The sequence below is a fragment of the Colletes latitarsis genome, chromosome 8 (genome assembly GCF_051014445.1).
Source record: "Colletes latitarsis isolate SP2378_abdomen chromosome 8, iyColLati1, whole genome shotgun sequence".
Classification (NCBI taxonomy): Eukaryota; Metazoa; Arthropoda; class Insecta; order Hymenoptera; family Colletidae; genus Colletes; species Colletes latitarsis.
In genome coordinates this window covers 31,515,094-31,530,388 of record NC_135141.1, presented here as the reverse complement: position 1 = coordinate 31,530,388, position 15,295 = coordinate 31,515,094, and the positions used below count along the sequence as shown (strand labels likewise).

General features: G+C 35.2%; 5 protein-coding genes across 7 annotated transcripts; 2 read left to right on the top strand and 3 right to left on the bottom strand.

The window, feature by feature from the left end:
* Nucleotides 1–18: 18 nt before the first annotated feature.
* On the bottom strand, nucleotides 19–3,431 carry Det (baculoviral IAP repeat containing deterin). Of its 3 annotated transcripts, none has more exons than XM_076771069.1 (5): nucleotides 3,308–3,431; nucleotides 2,072–2,380; nucleotides 892–1,095; nucleotides 667–787; nucleotides 19–570 (listed from the first exon to the last, which is right to left on the bottom strand). In XM_076771069.1, the coding sequence occupies exons 2-5, from the start codon at nucleotides 2,083–2,085 to the stop codon at nucleotides 457–459; spliced, it is 453 nt and encodes a 150-aa protein (XP_076627184.1). In that variant the 5' UTR covers nucleotides 2,086–2,380; nucleotides 3,308–3,431; the 3' UTR covers nucleotides 19–456. The 3 variants fall into 3 exon arrangements, with proteins under 3 accessions (XP_076627184.1, XP_076627186.1, XP_076627185.1); XM_076771071.1 differs by having other exon boundaries at nucleotides 2,072–2,109; nucleotides 3,308–3,369; XM_076771070.1 differs by lacking the exon at nucleotides 3,308–3,431 and having other exon boundaries at nucleotides 2,072–2,109; nucleotides 2,178–2,489.
* Nucleotides 3,432–3,824: 393 nt separating this feature from the next.
* Nucleotides 3,825–10,486, top strand: LOC143344724 (cilia- and flagella-associated protein 52). The gene is made up of 11 exons (XM_076771061.1): nucleotides 3,825–6,732; nucleotides 6,857–7,056; nucleotides 7,158–7,335; nucleotides 7,408–7,642; nucleotides 7,987–8,254; nucleotides 8,624–8,796; nucleotides 8,858–9,006; nucleotides 9,076–9,221; nucleotides 9,306–9,457; nucleotides 9,695–10,221; nucleotides 10,354–10,486. Exons 1-11 carry the CDS (start codon nucleotides 6,687–6,689, stop codon nucleotides 10,422–10,424), a joined length of 2,145 nt encoding a protein of 714 aa, XP_076627176.1. The 5' UTR covers nucleotides 3,825–6,686; the 3' UTR covers nucleotides 10,425–10,486.
* Nucleotides 10,279–12,363, bottom strand: Atg12 (Autophagy-related 12). The gene is made up of 3 exons (XM_076771072.1): nucleotides 11,754–12,363; nucleotides 11,041–11,177; nucleotides 10,279–10,961 (listed from the first exon to the last, which is right to left on the bottom strand). The coding sequence occupies exons 1-3, from the start codon at nucleotides 11,920–11,922 to the stop codon at nucleotides 10,839–10,841; spliced, it is 429 nt and encodes a 142-aa protein (XP_076627187.1). The 5' UTR covers nucleotides 11,923–12,363; the 3' UTR covers nucleotides 10,279–10,838.
* A 136-nt stretch (nucleotides 12,364–12,499) lies between these two features.
* Nucleotides 12,500–13,310, top strand: Mrps34 (mitochondrial ribosomal protein S34). Its single transcript, XM_076771067.1, has 2 exons — nucleotides 12,500–12,826; nucleotides 12,918–13,310. Exons 1-2 carry the CDS (start codon nucleotides 12,638–12,640, stop codon nucleotides 13,308–13,310), a joined length of 582 nt encoding a protein of 193 aa, XP_076627182.1. The 5' UTR covers nucleotides 12,500–12,637.
* Nucleotides 13,311–13,396: 86 nt separating this feature from the next.
* On the bottom strand, nucleotides 13,397–15,198 carry LOC143344729 (IQ domain-containing protein K). Its single transcript, XM_076771065.1, has 5 exons — nucleotides 14,393–15,198; nucleotides 14,133–14,269; nucleotides 13,935–14,058; nucleotides 13,603–13,675; nucleotides 13,397–13,534 (listed from the first exon to the last, which is right to left on the bottom strand). The coding sequence occupies exons 1-5, from the start codon at nucleotides 14,618–14,620 to the stop codon at nucleotides 13,416–13,418; spliced, it is 681 nt and encodes a 226-aa protein (XP_076627180.1). The 5' UTR covers nucleotides 14,621–15,198; the 3' UTR covers nucleotides 13,397–13,415.
* Between the last annotated feature and the right edge of the window lie 97 nt (nucleotides 15,199–15,295).

The window sequence follows — 15,295 nt, the reverse complement described above, 5'->3', positions numbered from 1 at the left end:
TTATGGTTATATAAACTGTTTTCCATGAAAATATAGTTTTTATTCAAGATGCGATATGTAATGATATGTACTTGTACAAATATATGAAACAACTATTGTATATGTTTATAAAAAAGATTACATCAACTTATTCGTTAATATCACACGAGATCAATGATATGAAATCGCTCTCGTCTCTAATATCGTGAAATGAAGTATTACTGTGATAAAATCGGACAATTTGACAAGAATGAATAGCGTAAATTATCTAAATCGATAAGCTGTGTCTTCTTTTATACTTTATTCCATTTTTTAATCATCTTAAATTGATATCGAGAGGATTACCGTTTCTTTTTTCGAGAGACTTCATCAGATTAAGAACTTTACTATACAAGCGAATTTTGTTGACGCGTAAAACGATGATCGCGCAAATAGGCCACAGGACAAATTGTAAACAAGTATGTGTAATTCTTACCATTAACTTATAGTTTTGTAACTTTTTCTCGACTCCTTATAAATTTGGGGTATTTTATTTGCCAGATTTGTAGCTACTTCTTCTGCCTTGACTTTACTTTCTTCCAATTTTAATGTCTGGGAAATACGTGTGACACATTTTGGTCATAATATGTTTTCACAACTGGTTCATGTTGGGAAAGAATTCTCTAAAGAATTAAAAAGGATACTTACGCATTCTTTTACTTTGAATTTTCTAAACAGCTGAAATAAATCCTGTACAGTCCATAAATACTCATGAGGTTTATTTAATTTTATAAATGGACATTCCTTCTGATGTTTCATATGTTCATCCCTATGAATAATCAAAGAGAATCCATATATGTGTATTTTGTGCGCGTGTGCGTGTGTAATGTTGAAAATACGAAAAAATGATGATAAAATTATTATAATTCATACCATGGGTTGTCGTTAGGATCCCAACCATTAAGTTGTTTCGAACAGAGAAAACATTCGACCAGATCAGGTTCTTCCTTGCTGCCAACGGCAAAAAATCCAGCAGAAGCCATTTGGTCAGGATTACATAAATTATCAGAAGATTGAAAAGGCCAGTTTTCAAATGTTTTCAATCTACCAGCTTTCCAAAATGTTGAATTTACTTCTCTGAATAAAAACGAATGATTGAAGAGCTTTGGTGCTATTGATGTTATCATTATTATTATTATAACACTTTTATTATGCAATTAAAAGATAATGTACATATCCCAACAGAGAGTTATTATATTATGGAGGTATTCTATATTAAACCTTGCAGTCCAAATGCCAGGTTTCTTTGACCCACTCTATAGACTGTTCACTGTCAGCCAATTAACATCTTATTACTTAAGAAAACAAAACAATGTTAGCTTTACCGTGACAACAGAAACTCAATGAATCAGTATTTAGTTTTCAATGGAGCTACAGTGAAAAAAGCCAGAAGTTTAGCGAAAACAAAATCCATAATGCATGCAAAAGCATAAGTATGTACATATGTACAATATAATTTTTTTTATTACAGTTCACCAAGCAGTAAAAAATTAATAAAGAACATTAATAAAATATTCACAGCAGAGTTTATTACAAAAGTATCCTTCAACATATTTATACATGTATGTGTAAATTTTCTTTAGAGGTCAAAGTGACCTGGCATTCAGACTTTGTGTTATTACTGATGTAAAAGTTGGAAAAATGGTCCTTAGTTAGGTATTACAAAGTTTACACTTTTAGTTTGTGCTTTAGAAAAAGTAGAGCTAATACTTTAATTTAACTTTCATTTCCGTAATTAGAGTCATAGTAGGGATTAGAATTTATTACTTAGATAAAGAATGCGTATTTGTTGTTGACCAGTGTTATTAATATTTCAATATCAAGTAATATGTGCGAGATTTTTCGACAAAACGAAATTGTTTAGATTTTTGCTAAAAAAAATGATGGAAGGACCTAAAGATACATATGCGTTTTTCAATAAAATACATTCTTAACAGTTCAAAAGGGCACGATAGTCAAAAGAAACAGCTATTTCAAACATAACCTCATAGATATAGTATATACTTGTCAATCAAACTTCTAATATTCTAATAATATAAAAATGGTAACTTACGGTAGGAAATCCATTGTAGCTCGAAAAGAATTTGATCCCTTTAAGCAGAAAGTTTGAAGTGAGACACCATTGATTTAAAAGTCACCGTACTTAAAGCGTCGCTCACTTTATGGGGGTTTAACGGTCTGAAATACCGGTTTCGTCAAAAATATGTCTCGCGCCATATCTTCGCTTTTACCTGATTGGCTCCGCCATTTCGCGCCAAACAGTATTTATGGCGGGTATTTGTTGTTTACAATATACAGATATTGATTTTCACGATAGATACATATAACATTGTATTAATAATATAATTCAAATAAATGTATTCTGTAAAGTACGTAAATATAATAAAGATTTGTTCTAACTAATGTGAATGAAATTGTAATGAAAGCATAAGCTATTATACAGTGTTTAATCTAGTATTTACGTAGTCGAAAGATAAAATAAGTAATTATAAAATTGATTATTTGAATTAAAATAAATCGTCTGCATAACATCGCATACTTTCGGTTTGACAATACATAAATGGCGAAGGAGATGAAATAGAGATCGGTCGCGAGACACTTCTAAAAGGAAACTAATCCCAGCCAGAAAAATAAGCTAAATCCTATTTTTGAGAAGTGGGAGAAGACAGCTCGAACGTAGAAGACCACTACTACCTCGCATCGTGCAGAGCAGTAGGAGAAGCAACGTATACTTTACAGGTCTATTAATCTATTATTTAATAATATTAGTTATTATTTATTGACATTGAATATCAACCTTATTAAACGATATTTAGTTATGTGAATATTCCGTTTTGTTTCTATGCTCTAATTGTTCAGACGAACCGAATTAAATAATATTTTTGGGACATACTTTGTTCTATTTGTATGCCAAGGAGATAAAACTCGACTGGTCTAGACAGGACTTGTTCCTGTGCTGTTAGGTTAGGTTAGGTTAATGCATTATTTAATTAAGAATTTGATATCTAGTGTTTACTTTTAACTAGTCAACAATTTGTGGTTTATTAAAATAAACAAGAGACTTAACATGACTTCGCAAAAAAAGTTTGCTGGCGTCAAATTATAAGATCTTGACTCAAAATGTTCTCAAAATAATCTTATCATTGATCATCGATCTCAACAAAGTGATAATTTTAGCAGAAGCGTGGCATGTGGCACCACTTTATTGGTCATCATCGCATCTCAAACAAATCGACTCTATGTAATTGGCGCCAAAAAAAAAGAAATGAAATCGATCGATAACACTCACCAATAACGATTACAGTTCTTCGTTTTAAAAACAATAGCTTTTAACTTTTTGTAAGTACAAAGGTCGACTATTGACCGAGAATTAATATCTCCCCAAATTCGATAATTTTGCTTATTGACAAAGTCATCCATCCAGAAGCGAACTTCATGGAGTTAACTGTATCTTGTAAGAATGAAAACTGAAGTTTTTACGCAGAATTCGCCATATTGGATTTCGAGGAATGCCTAATTCTCGAGTACGTCGTGTAGTCGATAAATTTGAATTCTCAGAACCATTTTTCCTTGTAGTAGTAACTACGTTGACGCGTTGGAATGCGTTGATCAACAACTGAAATCAATGACTTCGAATTTTTCCACTAAACGAATTGTGAGTTCTACTAGTCGATTCTGTTCATTACAAACCAAACGAAGTGCACGAAACGCTGAACAAGAATTTTGATAATACATTTTAATAATTTCAGCGTGTCGAGCAACTTTGTATTTCTACATGATGGCTTGTAAATCACTACTAAAAACAACTGTTACGCGACCCAAACAAGCGAATAACAAATATGGCGGCTATGGTAATTAAAAGTTCTGTCGCTTTTATTGGAAAACCCCATAAATGAGTTCGAGTTTCAAACCGAACAAACACGTGTTGGATATGCATGTTTGATGATCGATAAATCTGAAAAAATCTTCTGTAGCATTGGATAGACCGGGAGATACATACATTTCAAAGATTCTGGATCGATATTCCCCAAGAATTAATGCGACGATGCATCACATGCAAGAAAGATTTAAAAAAGTGATAAGGCAATGGAGTTGTAATACTCGTTTCAAAACACACTAACACGTTAAATGCGCATAAAACGTGTACTAAATACACACGAGGTACAAGTCCAACCGTACAGCCTCCTCGCGATGTAAATACCTTGGATTATTTTAATGGCGGCGGCACACTTTTCATTCAAAGTGCGATAACATAGAAATACGTTAATTTTCGTTGTAAAAGAGAACGACTATCTTTTTTTGTAAATGCATTGTAAAATTAACCGCACAAACAAATGCATCAAGGTCCATAAAGTCGTTATTTGTAAAAATTTGTAGAAAAAGGACCTCAGTTTTCCATTGCGTTCTATAATGTAAAGAAATCTTCGAGTTAACTCGGTTAAAGAATGTAAAAAGTGGAGACTTCAAGCTTTAGAACGAACTCAAGCGAACTGTTGTACTATGTTTTTTTCTACGAAGTTATAACAATTTAAAGATTAACGATTTTTTGATGAAAATTTGATTGCCTTCTAGTTTTTAAGCATTAGAACTATTGATACTTTGGCTCTATGGTATAATACAATTGGATCAAGTAATTCTCCGTGCGATAAGAATCCGGTTGCATGGTTCGAGTAAACATTGCAAGTTGTGCTGAGTCATTTATGTCTGTACATTTATCCGATCAAAGCAAAACATATATACAATTTTAAGTCAAGGTATGGAGTTTAATCGATAAATATGTATTAATGTCTGTAAATCATTTGGAGACCCTTTGGAGAGACAAAGAAACCCGTTCGAATTGATTTACTGAATCTTCATCTTTAAATGCCATAGTCATTGCAATGATACAATATTTAATCAATTTTGCATCACTAGACCATTTTTTGCTGCGATTTCACGTAACAGCACTTGATGCTGTAATGCGATTCTGATTATCGTCGACATTCATAAATGATGTGCTCACCGTGTCAGAATCAGAACATATACTTGAATTACTATTCTGTTTTTTATACGCTTCTAATAATAGATATTAACTCTTCTGTCGAATACATACATCTTATACTGTTCAGCGTGAGATCGATTATAACGTCACATAATAGTAAATACTCTATCAATCTTCATTAAAAATTTACATATTATACATCTTCCATTATTTCTTTGAAAAACATCAAACCAATTTACGAATTACAACTGACAAGGCGCGTTTATTATTAATTAATTCGTTGTCTTTTTTTTAAAAACGTTTACCACTTAATCGTAATAGAGAAACGTACATCATTTATTCTTAGTAACGATCGCCAAAAAATTCAGTATTGACGGAACTTTAAACTTTAATAACTTCTTAACGAAGCCACCATCGACAAATTGGTATTCTTGATTTTCGTCTTATTTTGGCCTCTAGAATCTCCCATTAAAATTTTTCCCAGGGATGACCGAACACCCTGTATGTAAATGATTTAATCGTGATTGTTATGAAATTGTCAAAGCAGACGTAAGAATGATGTTTGACCCTGCTTCTTCGGACATACCGCGCATTTAAAACAAAAGGCGATACATTAGTTTCCGCGGGAAACCTTCACATTGGTCATGCACCGTACATAGTATGCCATTGACCAGCATCGTGATGCCATAATAGCGGGAAAGAGTGGGGAATGGCGCCTAATCTCCAGAACTTAACACGTATACCTACATTACCACTATTTAGTTTGCAAAACCGTCTCTCAAAATTATTCCGGTCCCCAAAAATGCTACAGTCAAATTCTTGACCTCGAAAATCCATAAAATTTTGATTACAGATTCTTATGTCTATAGACTAAGTTTTGGCGTACGTATGGGTGGCCATAAGATACCTCGAATTTTGTTAAGAAATTTTGAAAATAACAAGTAATATTAAAATCAGGTTCTACGCCCCAAAAAAGCCCTAAAACCGTATTAATAACAACATTAATAATTTAATTCGCATTTCTGAAGATCTAAACCACTGTGTGTATGTCTAATAACGTTAATGTTAATAACTTTTTAACGAAGACTCGATCAAGAAATTGGTATTCTTGATTTTCCCATTAAAATTTTTACGTACGATTCTAAAATAAGTTTGACAAACTGTACGAATTGTCATTAGTGTTAGTTAAAATGTAATCTAGTTACATTTGTCATGATTACTTGTACAAAGTAGTTGCATTGCAATTACACAGTAATTACATTGTAATTACATGGTAATTATATGGTTTAAACGATTTACGATTATGATTACACGGTAATTATCGTATAATTACCGTGTAATTGCAATGCAATTACGGTACAATTACTTTGTAGAAGTAAAAGGATCGACTGAAAAGTAACGCACGCTCGAATATAACCCGAGAACAAAAGAGCATAGAACTTTTAAACACTCTTAAAGTTTTCAATGCATAAGTCATACGTCAAGAAAATAAAAAAACCTCTTCCTTTCCGATACTTTACGTATGCACGTATCGACGGACATATACAGCTGATATAAACATGACATTGTCATGACGACACTGGGATTTATCGTTCTTTTAATCCTTGTGATCGTCATGACAACGCACTGCTAAGTGTCAATCAGTCATAATATATGCTTTGCTCGAGTGATCAGAGTATTTGCAATTATGGACCCGAAACAGCTGGATGTATTTGGAGTAATAGCGTTCGACGGTTAGTATTACGATTTTTATAATTTTCTGAATTTCCGGGCTGGATATCTTCCCTTGTAACGTCCTATATTATCATCAAGTAGTACATTATTTCTTTTGAAAATTGTACGTACTTATGTTTATAGGTTTCATAAAAAACGGTTTACAACTGCATCCAGATGGGGAGCATTTAGTGTATCCGATAGGTAACAAAGTCACCATAAAAAACGTAAAGACTGGCGAGCAGACCTTTCTCACCGGTCACAAAAATGTAGTTTCTGCTTTGGATATCTCACCTTGCGGAAAGTTAATAGCTTCCGGTCAAGTGAACCACCAGGGTTTTAAGGTGATTGTTCTATTCGTTGCGGTTGATTGTGTCAGTTACCTCGGATCGATTTTTAAAAATTATGAAGCGAAAATGGCAATGTTCTCATAAAAATTTCGCAGGCGATGGTCATAATATGGGATTACGAGAAACGTGAAATGAAAACTAATTACGAGGTTCACAAAGTCAGAGTCGAGGATGTGTGTTTTACGCGGGACGGACAATATCTGGTTAGTCTTGGTGGTAGAGACGACGGTTGCATTATAGTGTGGGACGTTCAAAACGAAAGTCCTCTTTGCGGTAACGCCATTTTATCTGTTGGTATTCTTTGTCTGTTTTATCGGTTTTGATTTATACCGTTCATGATCGTAGGCACCTCCGCTGGAAACGCGCTGATGATCGCGCGTAAGAACATTTCCAATGTAGGTTTTGTCACTGTCGGGGACGGTACGTTCAAGGTTTGGCGCATAGATCCAAAAGATCAAAGAGTCCATGGAATGGAAGTAAAAATCGGCAAGATCAGGCGCGTTATTAACTGTATCGTTATAGATGAAAACGATGAAAATATCTATTGCGGAACGACATCCGGTGACATTATAAAAGCAAGGTCGTTTAGAGATTTCTTTTTGCGTTTCTAATCCTTCAGTCGAGCTCAGGGACAGATCCAGAGGAGCCCCTCTTAAGGGAGGAAACCACTGTGACCTCTGAAAATAAAAAAAATTTTCAAGAATTTTTTACGTATAAAAAAATTAATCTTAACACCACAAACATTGAAAAGAGATTGAAAAAAAAAATTTCGATTTTTTTTAATTCGTCACAGTGGTTCATTCCTTTAAGTGAAGTTCCTGGACTTGCTCCCAATTGATCCACCTTTGTTTCTTATTTTATCTATTCGTCAAAATAAGAAATGTAAAGAGACCAACTGTAACTGGTCTTGGACTTTTTACGTAGGTCAAATATGGCAGAATCGAACGGAGAATCGACCAAGTATCCGATCATGATCGGATGCTATTCAAAGATATCACGTGCTAGAAAAACAAAAACAAGCGACGGGGAGGTATACGCGGGTGGCGTGACCAATTTATTATTCTTACAAAAGCAAGAAATGATTGTAGGTACTGGAAACGGAACTATCGAATTAATAGAGATTCCAAAAAATTCAACTGCGTCTATTGGAACCAGAACAAAGAAATTACTAGTTGTACCGTGGATTATAACGGTAAATATGACATTATTTTTCTTTACATCAGGGAAAAATTTTAATGGGACATTCTAGAGGTCAAAATAAGACGAAAATCAAGAATATCAATTTCTTGACTGAGGCTTCGTTAAAAAGTTATTAAAAAACTACGAATCATTCTGAAAAACACTCTGTACGTAGGGTGACTCATGTAACCGAGGAAAGCTATATCTCTAAAACTGTTAAAGATACGAAAAAAAAAATTTATTCATTTTTACTAAAGAGTTCCAACACATTGGTTCATTTTCTTCTTTTGGCCATGTAAAATCTACAAATTTGTAAATATTATTTTGCCCCGTAGACTTTGCACGAACGATGATTAATTTAAAAATTACATTTCGTTCGTAGCATCGCACGGGAAATGTATGCGGCACCGTAACATCAATGATACGGTACAAACATGATTTGATACTGGTGGGGACCGCCGAATGCGAGATCTACGAAATGGAACTACTGAGTTTTCGTACACGCCTGCTAGTCACTTGTCACACTGATTCGATATATGATCTTGCGTTTCCACGGTAAATGCACTCATTAAAACTATTATTTCATATAGTATACCAAAACAAAATGACTTTGCAGTAATCATTCGGAGATATTTGCAACGAGTAGCAAACACGATATTCGTGTGTGGAAATTGACAACGCAAAAGGAGCTGCTACGAATCACAGTGCCAAATTTCATTTGTTCCAGTTTATGTTTCGATCGCAAAGGCGGCACTATAATATCTGGTAAATATTAACCGTACCGACGTACTCGCGTGCCGATTTTTACGAAATTTTCTTATTCATTGGAGAAAGCTTGGAACGATGGTGCAGTTCGGGGATTTGTTTTAAACGGCGGAAATCTCCTATTTTCGATTCATCGTGCTCACACAAAATCCGTGTCGACGGTTACAATTACAAATGACGATTGCAAGCTCATTAGTGGCGGCTGTGACGGTCAAGTCGGTAAACTGTGTATTTTCTTTTTTTATGAATGTACATACTCGTGCAGCGTCTGTTTAATTTGAATGTGTCCGGTCATTCAGGTGCGAATATGGGATGCAAAGTCTGAAGCGCGACAACTGTTAGAGGTCTTGAAGGAACACAGGGGTCCGATAACGTCGTTGCATGTTTCACCTGATGATAAAAATTTGATTAGTTCCAGTACAGATGGTACATGCATAGTCTGGGATATATGGTAGTACAATAATACACGATTAACTTTCACTAAAATTTGCACGGTTAACTTTCTTTCACTGAGCATCTCAAGCTCGACAAAAACCTGACTTAGCAAAAAAGAAAAAAACACATGCAGTACATAGAGATGCCGTAATTCCAAATCCTAGGAAAGTTAACCGTAGAATAAACCATTATGTCTATGACCTCTATATCACGCTAGATATAGGAGTAACTACAGATTCCCGTTGCTATTTAGGAATTTCACGAGAAAGTTTGCGTTACAAGGAAATACAATGTACATGTCAGCGTGTTTCATACCTAGCGGTGTTCAAGTTTTGACGTGTGGTACGGATGGTAAAATAGCTTATTGGGAGACATTGGATGGATCGTTGGTTAGAGAAGTCGAAGGATCGATAACTGGCACGTTAAACACTATAAGTGTCAGCCATGATGGTCGATATTTTCTCACTGGATCCGACGATCTGATTATAAAATTGTGGGAATACCGTACCGCGAATATTATCAGTTTAGGCCTTACCCACGCTGCTCCGATCACTGCTTGTGCGTTTGCTCCGAACGACAAATTTATGGTTACAGTAAGCACAGATGGTGCTATAATACTCTGGAAATGTCCTTCCGAAATATTGAGCGCGCACGCTAACGGTATAGAGGAATCGACCATAAAATGCTCGTCAAGTTCTCAGAGCCACCAAAATGACAAAATTTTAGATGACACTGTACACCATAACAGCAGTGTTTGCAACAACTCCAATATGCTCGCAAGTATGTAAATGTATTTATTATAAAAGCGCGGACGCACACATATAACAGTAGAATAGATTTATTATTTCTTATTACGCGTTATTTATTTAATCATGCTAATTTCGAGTTTAAATCGATCAATTCCAATTTCAGATATCAAATCACATAGAAAAAACGTAAAAGAACGTTCACAACTGCGAAAACAACCTCAAAATTCTTCTTGAAGAAAATTAACAATTTTATTAAAATAGCGCATACCTTCTGTTTAGAAGTCATTTGATGGAACGCGAATGTGACTCATCTTAAGATTACAGATACAGCTTACAAGACGATTGGGTTTTATCTTATCCATAAAGCTTCTTTCTCACCATATTGTGCTCTTTAATCTTCAGGGGAGCAAACAAGAAAATAAAATAAAAAAACAAATTTCGTACAATAGTAGTATAGATTGAAACAATATTTTTATCATAAAAAAATCAAAAGATTATATTGTAAGAACTGCCCATGATTAAATTTATAATACTTAGTGAAATATGGTATAACTGAACTTTGGCATATTTAGTCATTAATGATGGCGATAAAATGTTCCTATACATTTACATAACATTCACAAGAAAGAAATATTCTTGAAGAAACCTTCAGCCCCAAGCTTGACTTTTACAATAGTGAAGTATTAATTTTCCATCTGCTCCATAGCAGTCATATAAATTTTTGACCACCTGATCAGGAGCTGGTGCAAACGTTTGATTTACATACAGAAACTGGCAAAGAAGGAAACATATTTATGTGATAAATAGTTAATAGATAATGCAACAGATGTAATTTTTACATTATACTTACTAGTTTTTCATTGGAATCTAATTTAAGATACCTTCTGATAAAATCTGAAATTTTACCAATACAGTAATCTTGGCTGACAGCCCATTTCTTTTGTTTCATTATCGGTGCATTACCAGTTGCTTTTAATAAAATATCAACTGAAACATTTAAATACTAATAAATCTATTACAACTATAGGGTTTTCCAATAAGAGCAAAAGAACTTTCAATTGTCATAGCTACTATATTATTCGCTTGTTCAAGTCATGTGACATTTATTAATATTTACAAGTCATGTTGGAAAGATGACACACATTTACTCGACAAATTGAAATTAGTAAAATTTATTACTAAAGTTCTTGTTCAATTTGAATAATGTGTTGTGCACTTTGTTTGATTTATGATCAACATGTCAACATAGTACAAGAAACAAAATACAGAGAATTAAGTTTTTCCTAGGTTAAGTTTCATTTATTTTCAGAAACTATAAACTATCAATTATCTTAAAGTAAATAAAGCTTGTTATTGGTCAAATATAATAGCCTAATTATGTGCTAGACATTGAAAATTGTGTTTGTTAACAAACTTTAACAAACTTTAACAAACGTGCAGCAAAGAAAAACAATGAGTACCAGATTATATTTTGTAGTTTTCATTTTATTTAAATTTGAAGTTCTATCGCTGTTATTGGAAAATCCTGTATATTAGTTGTAAATTGTGGAAATCGTGGTTTACTTTTTGCCTTGTCCTTAGAAGCTGCCTGACTTTCATTTCGAACTAAAGTTGTTTCCGAAGGAATCGTTTCGAGATTAGCTGGCGTTTCTTCGTGCGAACTATCTCCTGGTTCCTCGGATTTACTAGCAATTTCATTCGTAATTGCGTCGTTTCCTTCCCTTTCGGTCATCGTGAAAACTTCGTAGCAATTTTTGTCGAAACTTTGATTTAAATTCAAATATCGTAAAACCAAAATGACAACATCGTATCTCACTTACTAATTCTTTGGATTCAAAATTACGTTAGTAATAAATATAAAAGAAACTTGTAGAAATACGCGACGACATAGTACATTACAAACTTCGTTAAACAATATCAATTGCTAAATTACAAAATCCTAACCAAACACTAACAGATCGAGTGGAACATCAAAGAAATACGAAGCACAAACTATAATTACTTTTCAATTTAAAGTCTACACAGCAATAAAATCGTACTGTCCATGATGACACCATTAAATTGGATGACTACAAATCAACTTCCATATTTTAAAATTGTTTGAACGACAGAGAAGCTATCGATATTATCGATAACATATAGTATAATATAAAGCAGAGGATTAGATGAAGTGGAAGATTGTATACAAGCCCTATGTAAAAGAGGAGTGTGTCTCAGTGCCCTCTGATGAGTCCGATCGGTATTAAACAGTCCCCGTGCAATCACAAAATCCCTAAAGCAAGCAACGTCTATTCTGTACCTCGTCTGTGACCGTAGTGCCTGTTTTGTTTCATCGTGTGGTTATGTTCGCTGCTGTTTGAGTTCGGCTATCGAAAACGAGGTTAGGCTACAGTTCCTTATTGTTTTAATTAAATCATTCATCTTCACAATTCGCGAGTCTATGTAAAATGCCGGTGAAGTATATTGGCCGGACAACCACTTTCAAAGGGAAACCTTTGTGGGAGATCTTAGGAAATTTGAAAAACTATGGAATAGGTAGAATAATTGTACGAAGCCAGCACGAACGATATCCCGAACCATCCTACATAAAAATATTAAAAGTGGCCACACTACCGCATGTCAATGATAACCCTCACGTATGTATCTTAGTCTACATCTGCTTTTCGATACTTGTATGGAAACGCGTTACGATCGAAGTACATATTAAAATGAATTTGTATATTGTAGTACCCTCGAAAAATAGTAGCTCTTGTTGAAAGAACTTTTAGAGGTAAAACAGCAGACAAACCTGTTCAAATAGAGTCTGTGAGTTACAAGGCGGATTATGTTCTGGTACCTAAAGATCAGGAGGAGCGTTATTTGAATGCTAGTAGCAAGCTACCTGAAAAGATCTTGCCAAGGACAACAAACTTTCCGCCTCTTCTAAAGGAACTCTTGATTCGCCAAGCAAAACAAAAGGGAGAACCTCTTACAGAGGAACCAAAACTTCCGATTAAATATAATTTACATGGCATGAAACATTATAGAATCGCAGAAGAGAATGAAACCCCTACATATAATATTGACATTACGAGAAGTACTACTTTGTACTTGGACGATAAATGTGAAAACTTGCCGTGAATTCGTCTCAATATTTTATACGACTATCTAATTTTATAGGTTAATAAAGATCGATTGTTTTTCATACATCGGAACCAATTCAAGCGTCATCATTGTCTCGTCGATTTAAAACGTATCTTTCGTTCTCGCGATGCTCGCTTTATTCGCGTAAACCATCCAACGATATTTTTTGCAACGAACCGAATCGACGTCCATCGTACCATCACCGTTGATTTGTACTTCACCTGCGAATTGTGTTAAATCTACGATTGTTGCATTTAAATTTAGACATAAAGGATAAAAACAAACTTACCCGGAATACGAATTCTTTGTTGCTCAACGGTGCTGGTCGTTTCTTTTCGGGTCAAATTTTTCGCAGCGATATCCTAGCGTTATGAGGATTTGTAAATCGATCATAAAATATAACATAATATACAATCGCGGACAAAATTGGGTGGGCAGGTAATTGAAATAGTACTTCTGTTGTAATAAAACTTAAATATATATAGTAACTATTTCAACAATCCGTCCACTAAATTTTGCCCGTAGCTGTAGATATGGTATGTGATATTGTATAGTATGATATAGTATAGTAGATATTAAAAAACGATCCAATGTGGTACACATCTCGTTTCGATCGTTCACCTTCCAAAATTGCCTCATTTCCTGAACATCCGCGCGTTTTCTTACGAGCCAGCCACGAACGTATCGTTGCAAGTGCAGTGTCGCTTCTTCCTGGGACCATAGCCACGATTTTGGATAAGGCGGCCTAAACGTGACGATGTATACATTAGAGTAACCATCTGCCTTTCGATACAACTTAAGAATTAATATCTCCCTTACCGTAGACTCAACCATTGCTTAAACAGTGGAATGTCAAATGCGTTCAATCGGGGTGAAAATTTCTTGGAACGACTCGGATTATTATTCCACAAAATCTCCGCGATATAGTCGAGACCATTAAAACGACACTTTTGAACCTACGATTTTTTTTCATGCGTATAAAATGTGATCTACTGCCTATACCAACATAATAGAAACAATAAAAATGTAATTATTCGCATGTTTATAAATACAATTCCGTCACCGAAAGTACACGATACCCGTAAAGCGTTCCAGTTGGAGGCTTCGCTAAGCGTTTCCTCTAACGCGGGTAATAGCAACCGAAAAATTCTTTGTTCAAGATATTTAGACGGCAATTGATCATTTTCTCGGGCCTCAGCCAGCGTCTCCTCTTCGTCGTTTCCGTGACACTCGCGACATACATTCGCGCCATCATTTTGTCGACCAACCACGCTCGAATGTCCGACGTCTGGATTCGAGCATTCCATTTCATTAACGCGCGTATCGTGATTTTTCCTTCGGCAATTTATAGCACAACCGTGCGCATCCTTTTTAATTCGAATGTTTTCTTAAAAGGATAATTGAATGCGCGAAAATCATTTGTCAATCCGCAGCGACAGCGACAACGAGCCGTCAAACGATCAACAAGATCGGTTTCTTGATCGAAAATTCGATTATGGAACTTCTATCGGAGCCGCGAGAATTCTCCGAGCGGTTGTCGAAACTCGTCTAAATGTCTGCATGCGAGCCTGGGTGCTCCGTAGTAATAGCTAAACTCAGAAAAGTAGGTACGACCCGTTCGCATAAAATTTTGCTACGTTATCTTGCTCGTTTGCTTCTGCGTGTACCATTGTTCCGAGATAACCGACGAGGTCTCTAGTCGCCGAGTCGCCGTGGATCTGTGAGAGGGCACTTGGTTCGAGAGGAATTCGCAAGGCAGCGCCCTCGGTCAAATCCGAGGACGAAAAGTTTGCGAGCTTGGACTATCAGCGCGACGACGAGAAGTACCGTGAGAAAGACGATGCTCGCGACCGTCGTTACCGCGATGATAGGGATTCGGAAAGAGCAGCGGCGACGAAAAAATGGATGGACGTAAAGCAGGAAAAACTTGATGGAACGCCGATGGTCGAGAGAAAAATTCCACTTAACGGGGAAGGTAAATA

Coding starts and splice junctions, on each gene's coding strand:
- Det (XM_076771069.1), bottom strand. Junction 788..891: donor GATCCTAACGACAACCCATG/GTATGAATTATA, acceptor GATTATTCATAG/GGATGAACATATGAAACATC. Junction 571..666: donor AATTCAAAGTAAAAGAATGC/GTAAGTATCCTT, acceptor CGTATTTCCCAG/ACATTAAAATTGGAAGAAAG.
- LOC143344724 (XM_076771061.1), top strand. CDS start 6,687: ATGGACCCGAAACAGCTGGATGTATTTGGAGTAATAGCGTTCGACG. Junction 7,643..7,986: donor GGTGACATTATAAAAGCAAG/GTCGTTTAGAGA, acceptor CTTTTTACGTAG/GTCAAATATGGCAGAATCGA. Junction 9,007..9,075: donor AGGCGGCACTATAATATCTG/GTAAATATTAAC, acceptor CATTGGAGAAAG/CTTGGAACGATGGTGCAGTT.
- Atg12 (XM_076771072.1), bottom strand. CDS start 11,922: ATGACCGAAAGGGAAGGAAACGACGCAATTACGAATGAAATTGCTAGT. Junction 11,178..11,753: donor TTCTAAGGACAAGGCAAAAA/GTAAACCACGAT, acceptor TAAATGTTTCAG/TTGATATTTTATTAAAAGCA. Junction 10,962..11,040: donor TAGATTCCAATGAAAAACTA/GTAAGTATAATG, acceptor CTTCTTTGCCAG/TTTCTGTATGTAAATCAAAC.
- Mrps34 (XM_076771067.1), top strand. CDS start 12,638: ATGCCGGTGAAGTATATTGGCCGGACAACCACTTTCAAAGGGAAACCT. Junction 12,827..12,917: donor ATGTCAATGATAACCCTCAC/GTATGTATCTTA, acceptor TGTATATTGTAG/TACCCTCGAAAAATAGTAGC.
- LOC143344729 (XM_076771065.1), bottom strand. CDS start 14,620: ATGGAATGCTCGAATCCAGACGTCGGACATTCGAGCGTGGTTGGTCGA. Junction 14,270..14,392: donor CCAACTGGAACGCTTTACGG/GTATCGTGTACT, acceptor AAAAAATCGTAG/GTTCAAAAGTGTCGTTTTAA. Junction 13,676..13,934: donor AAATGAGGCAATTTTGGAAG/GTGAACGATCGA, acceptor TCATAACGCTAG/GATATCGCTGCGAAAAATTT.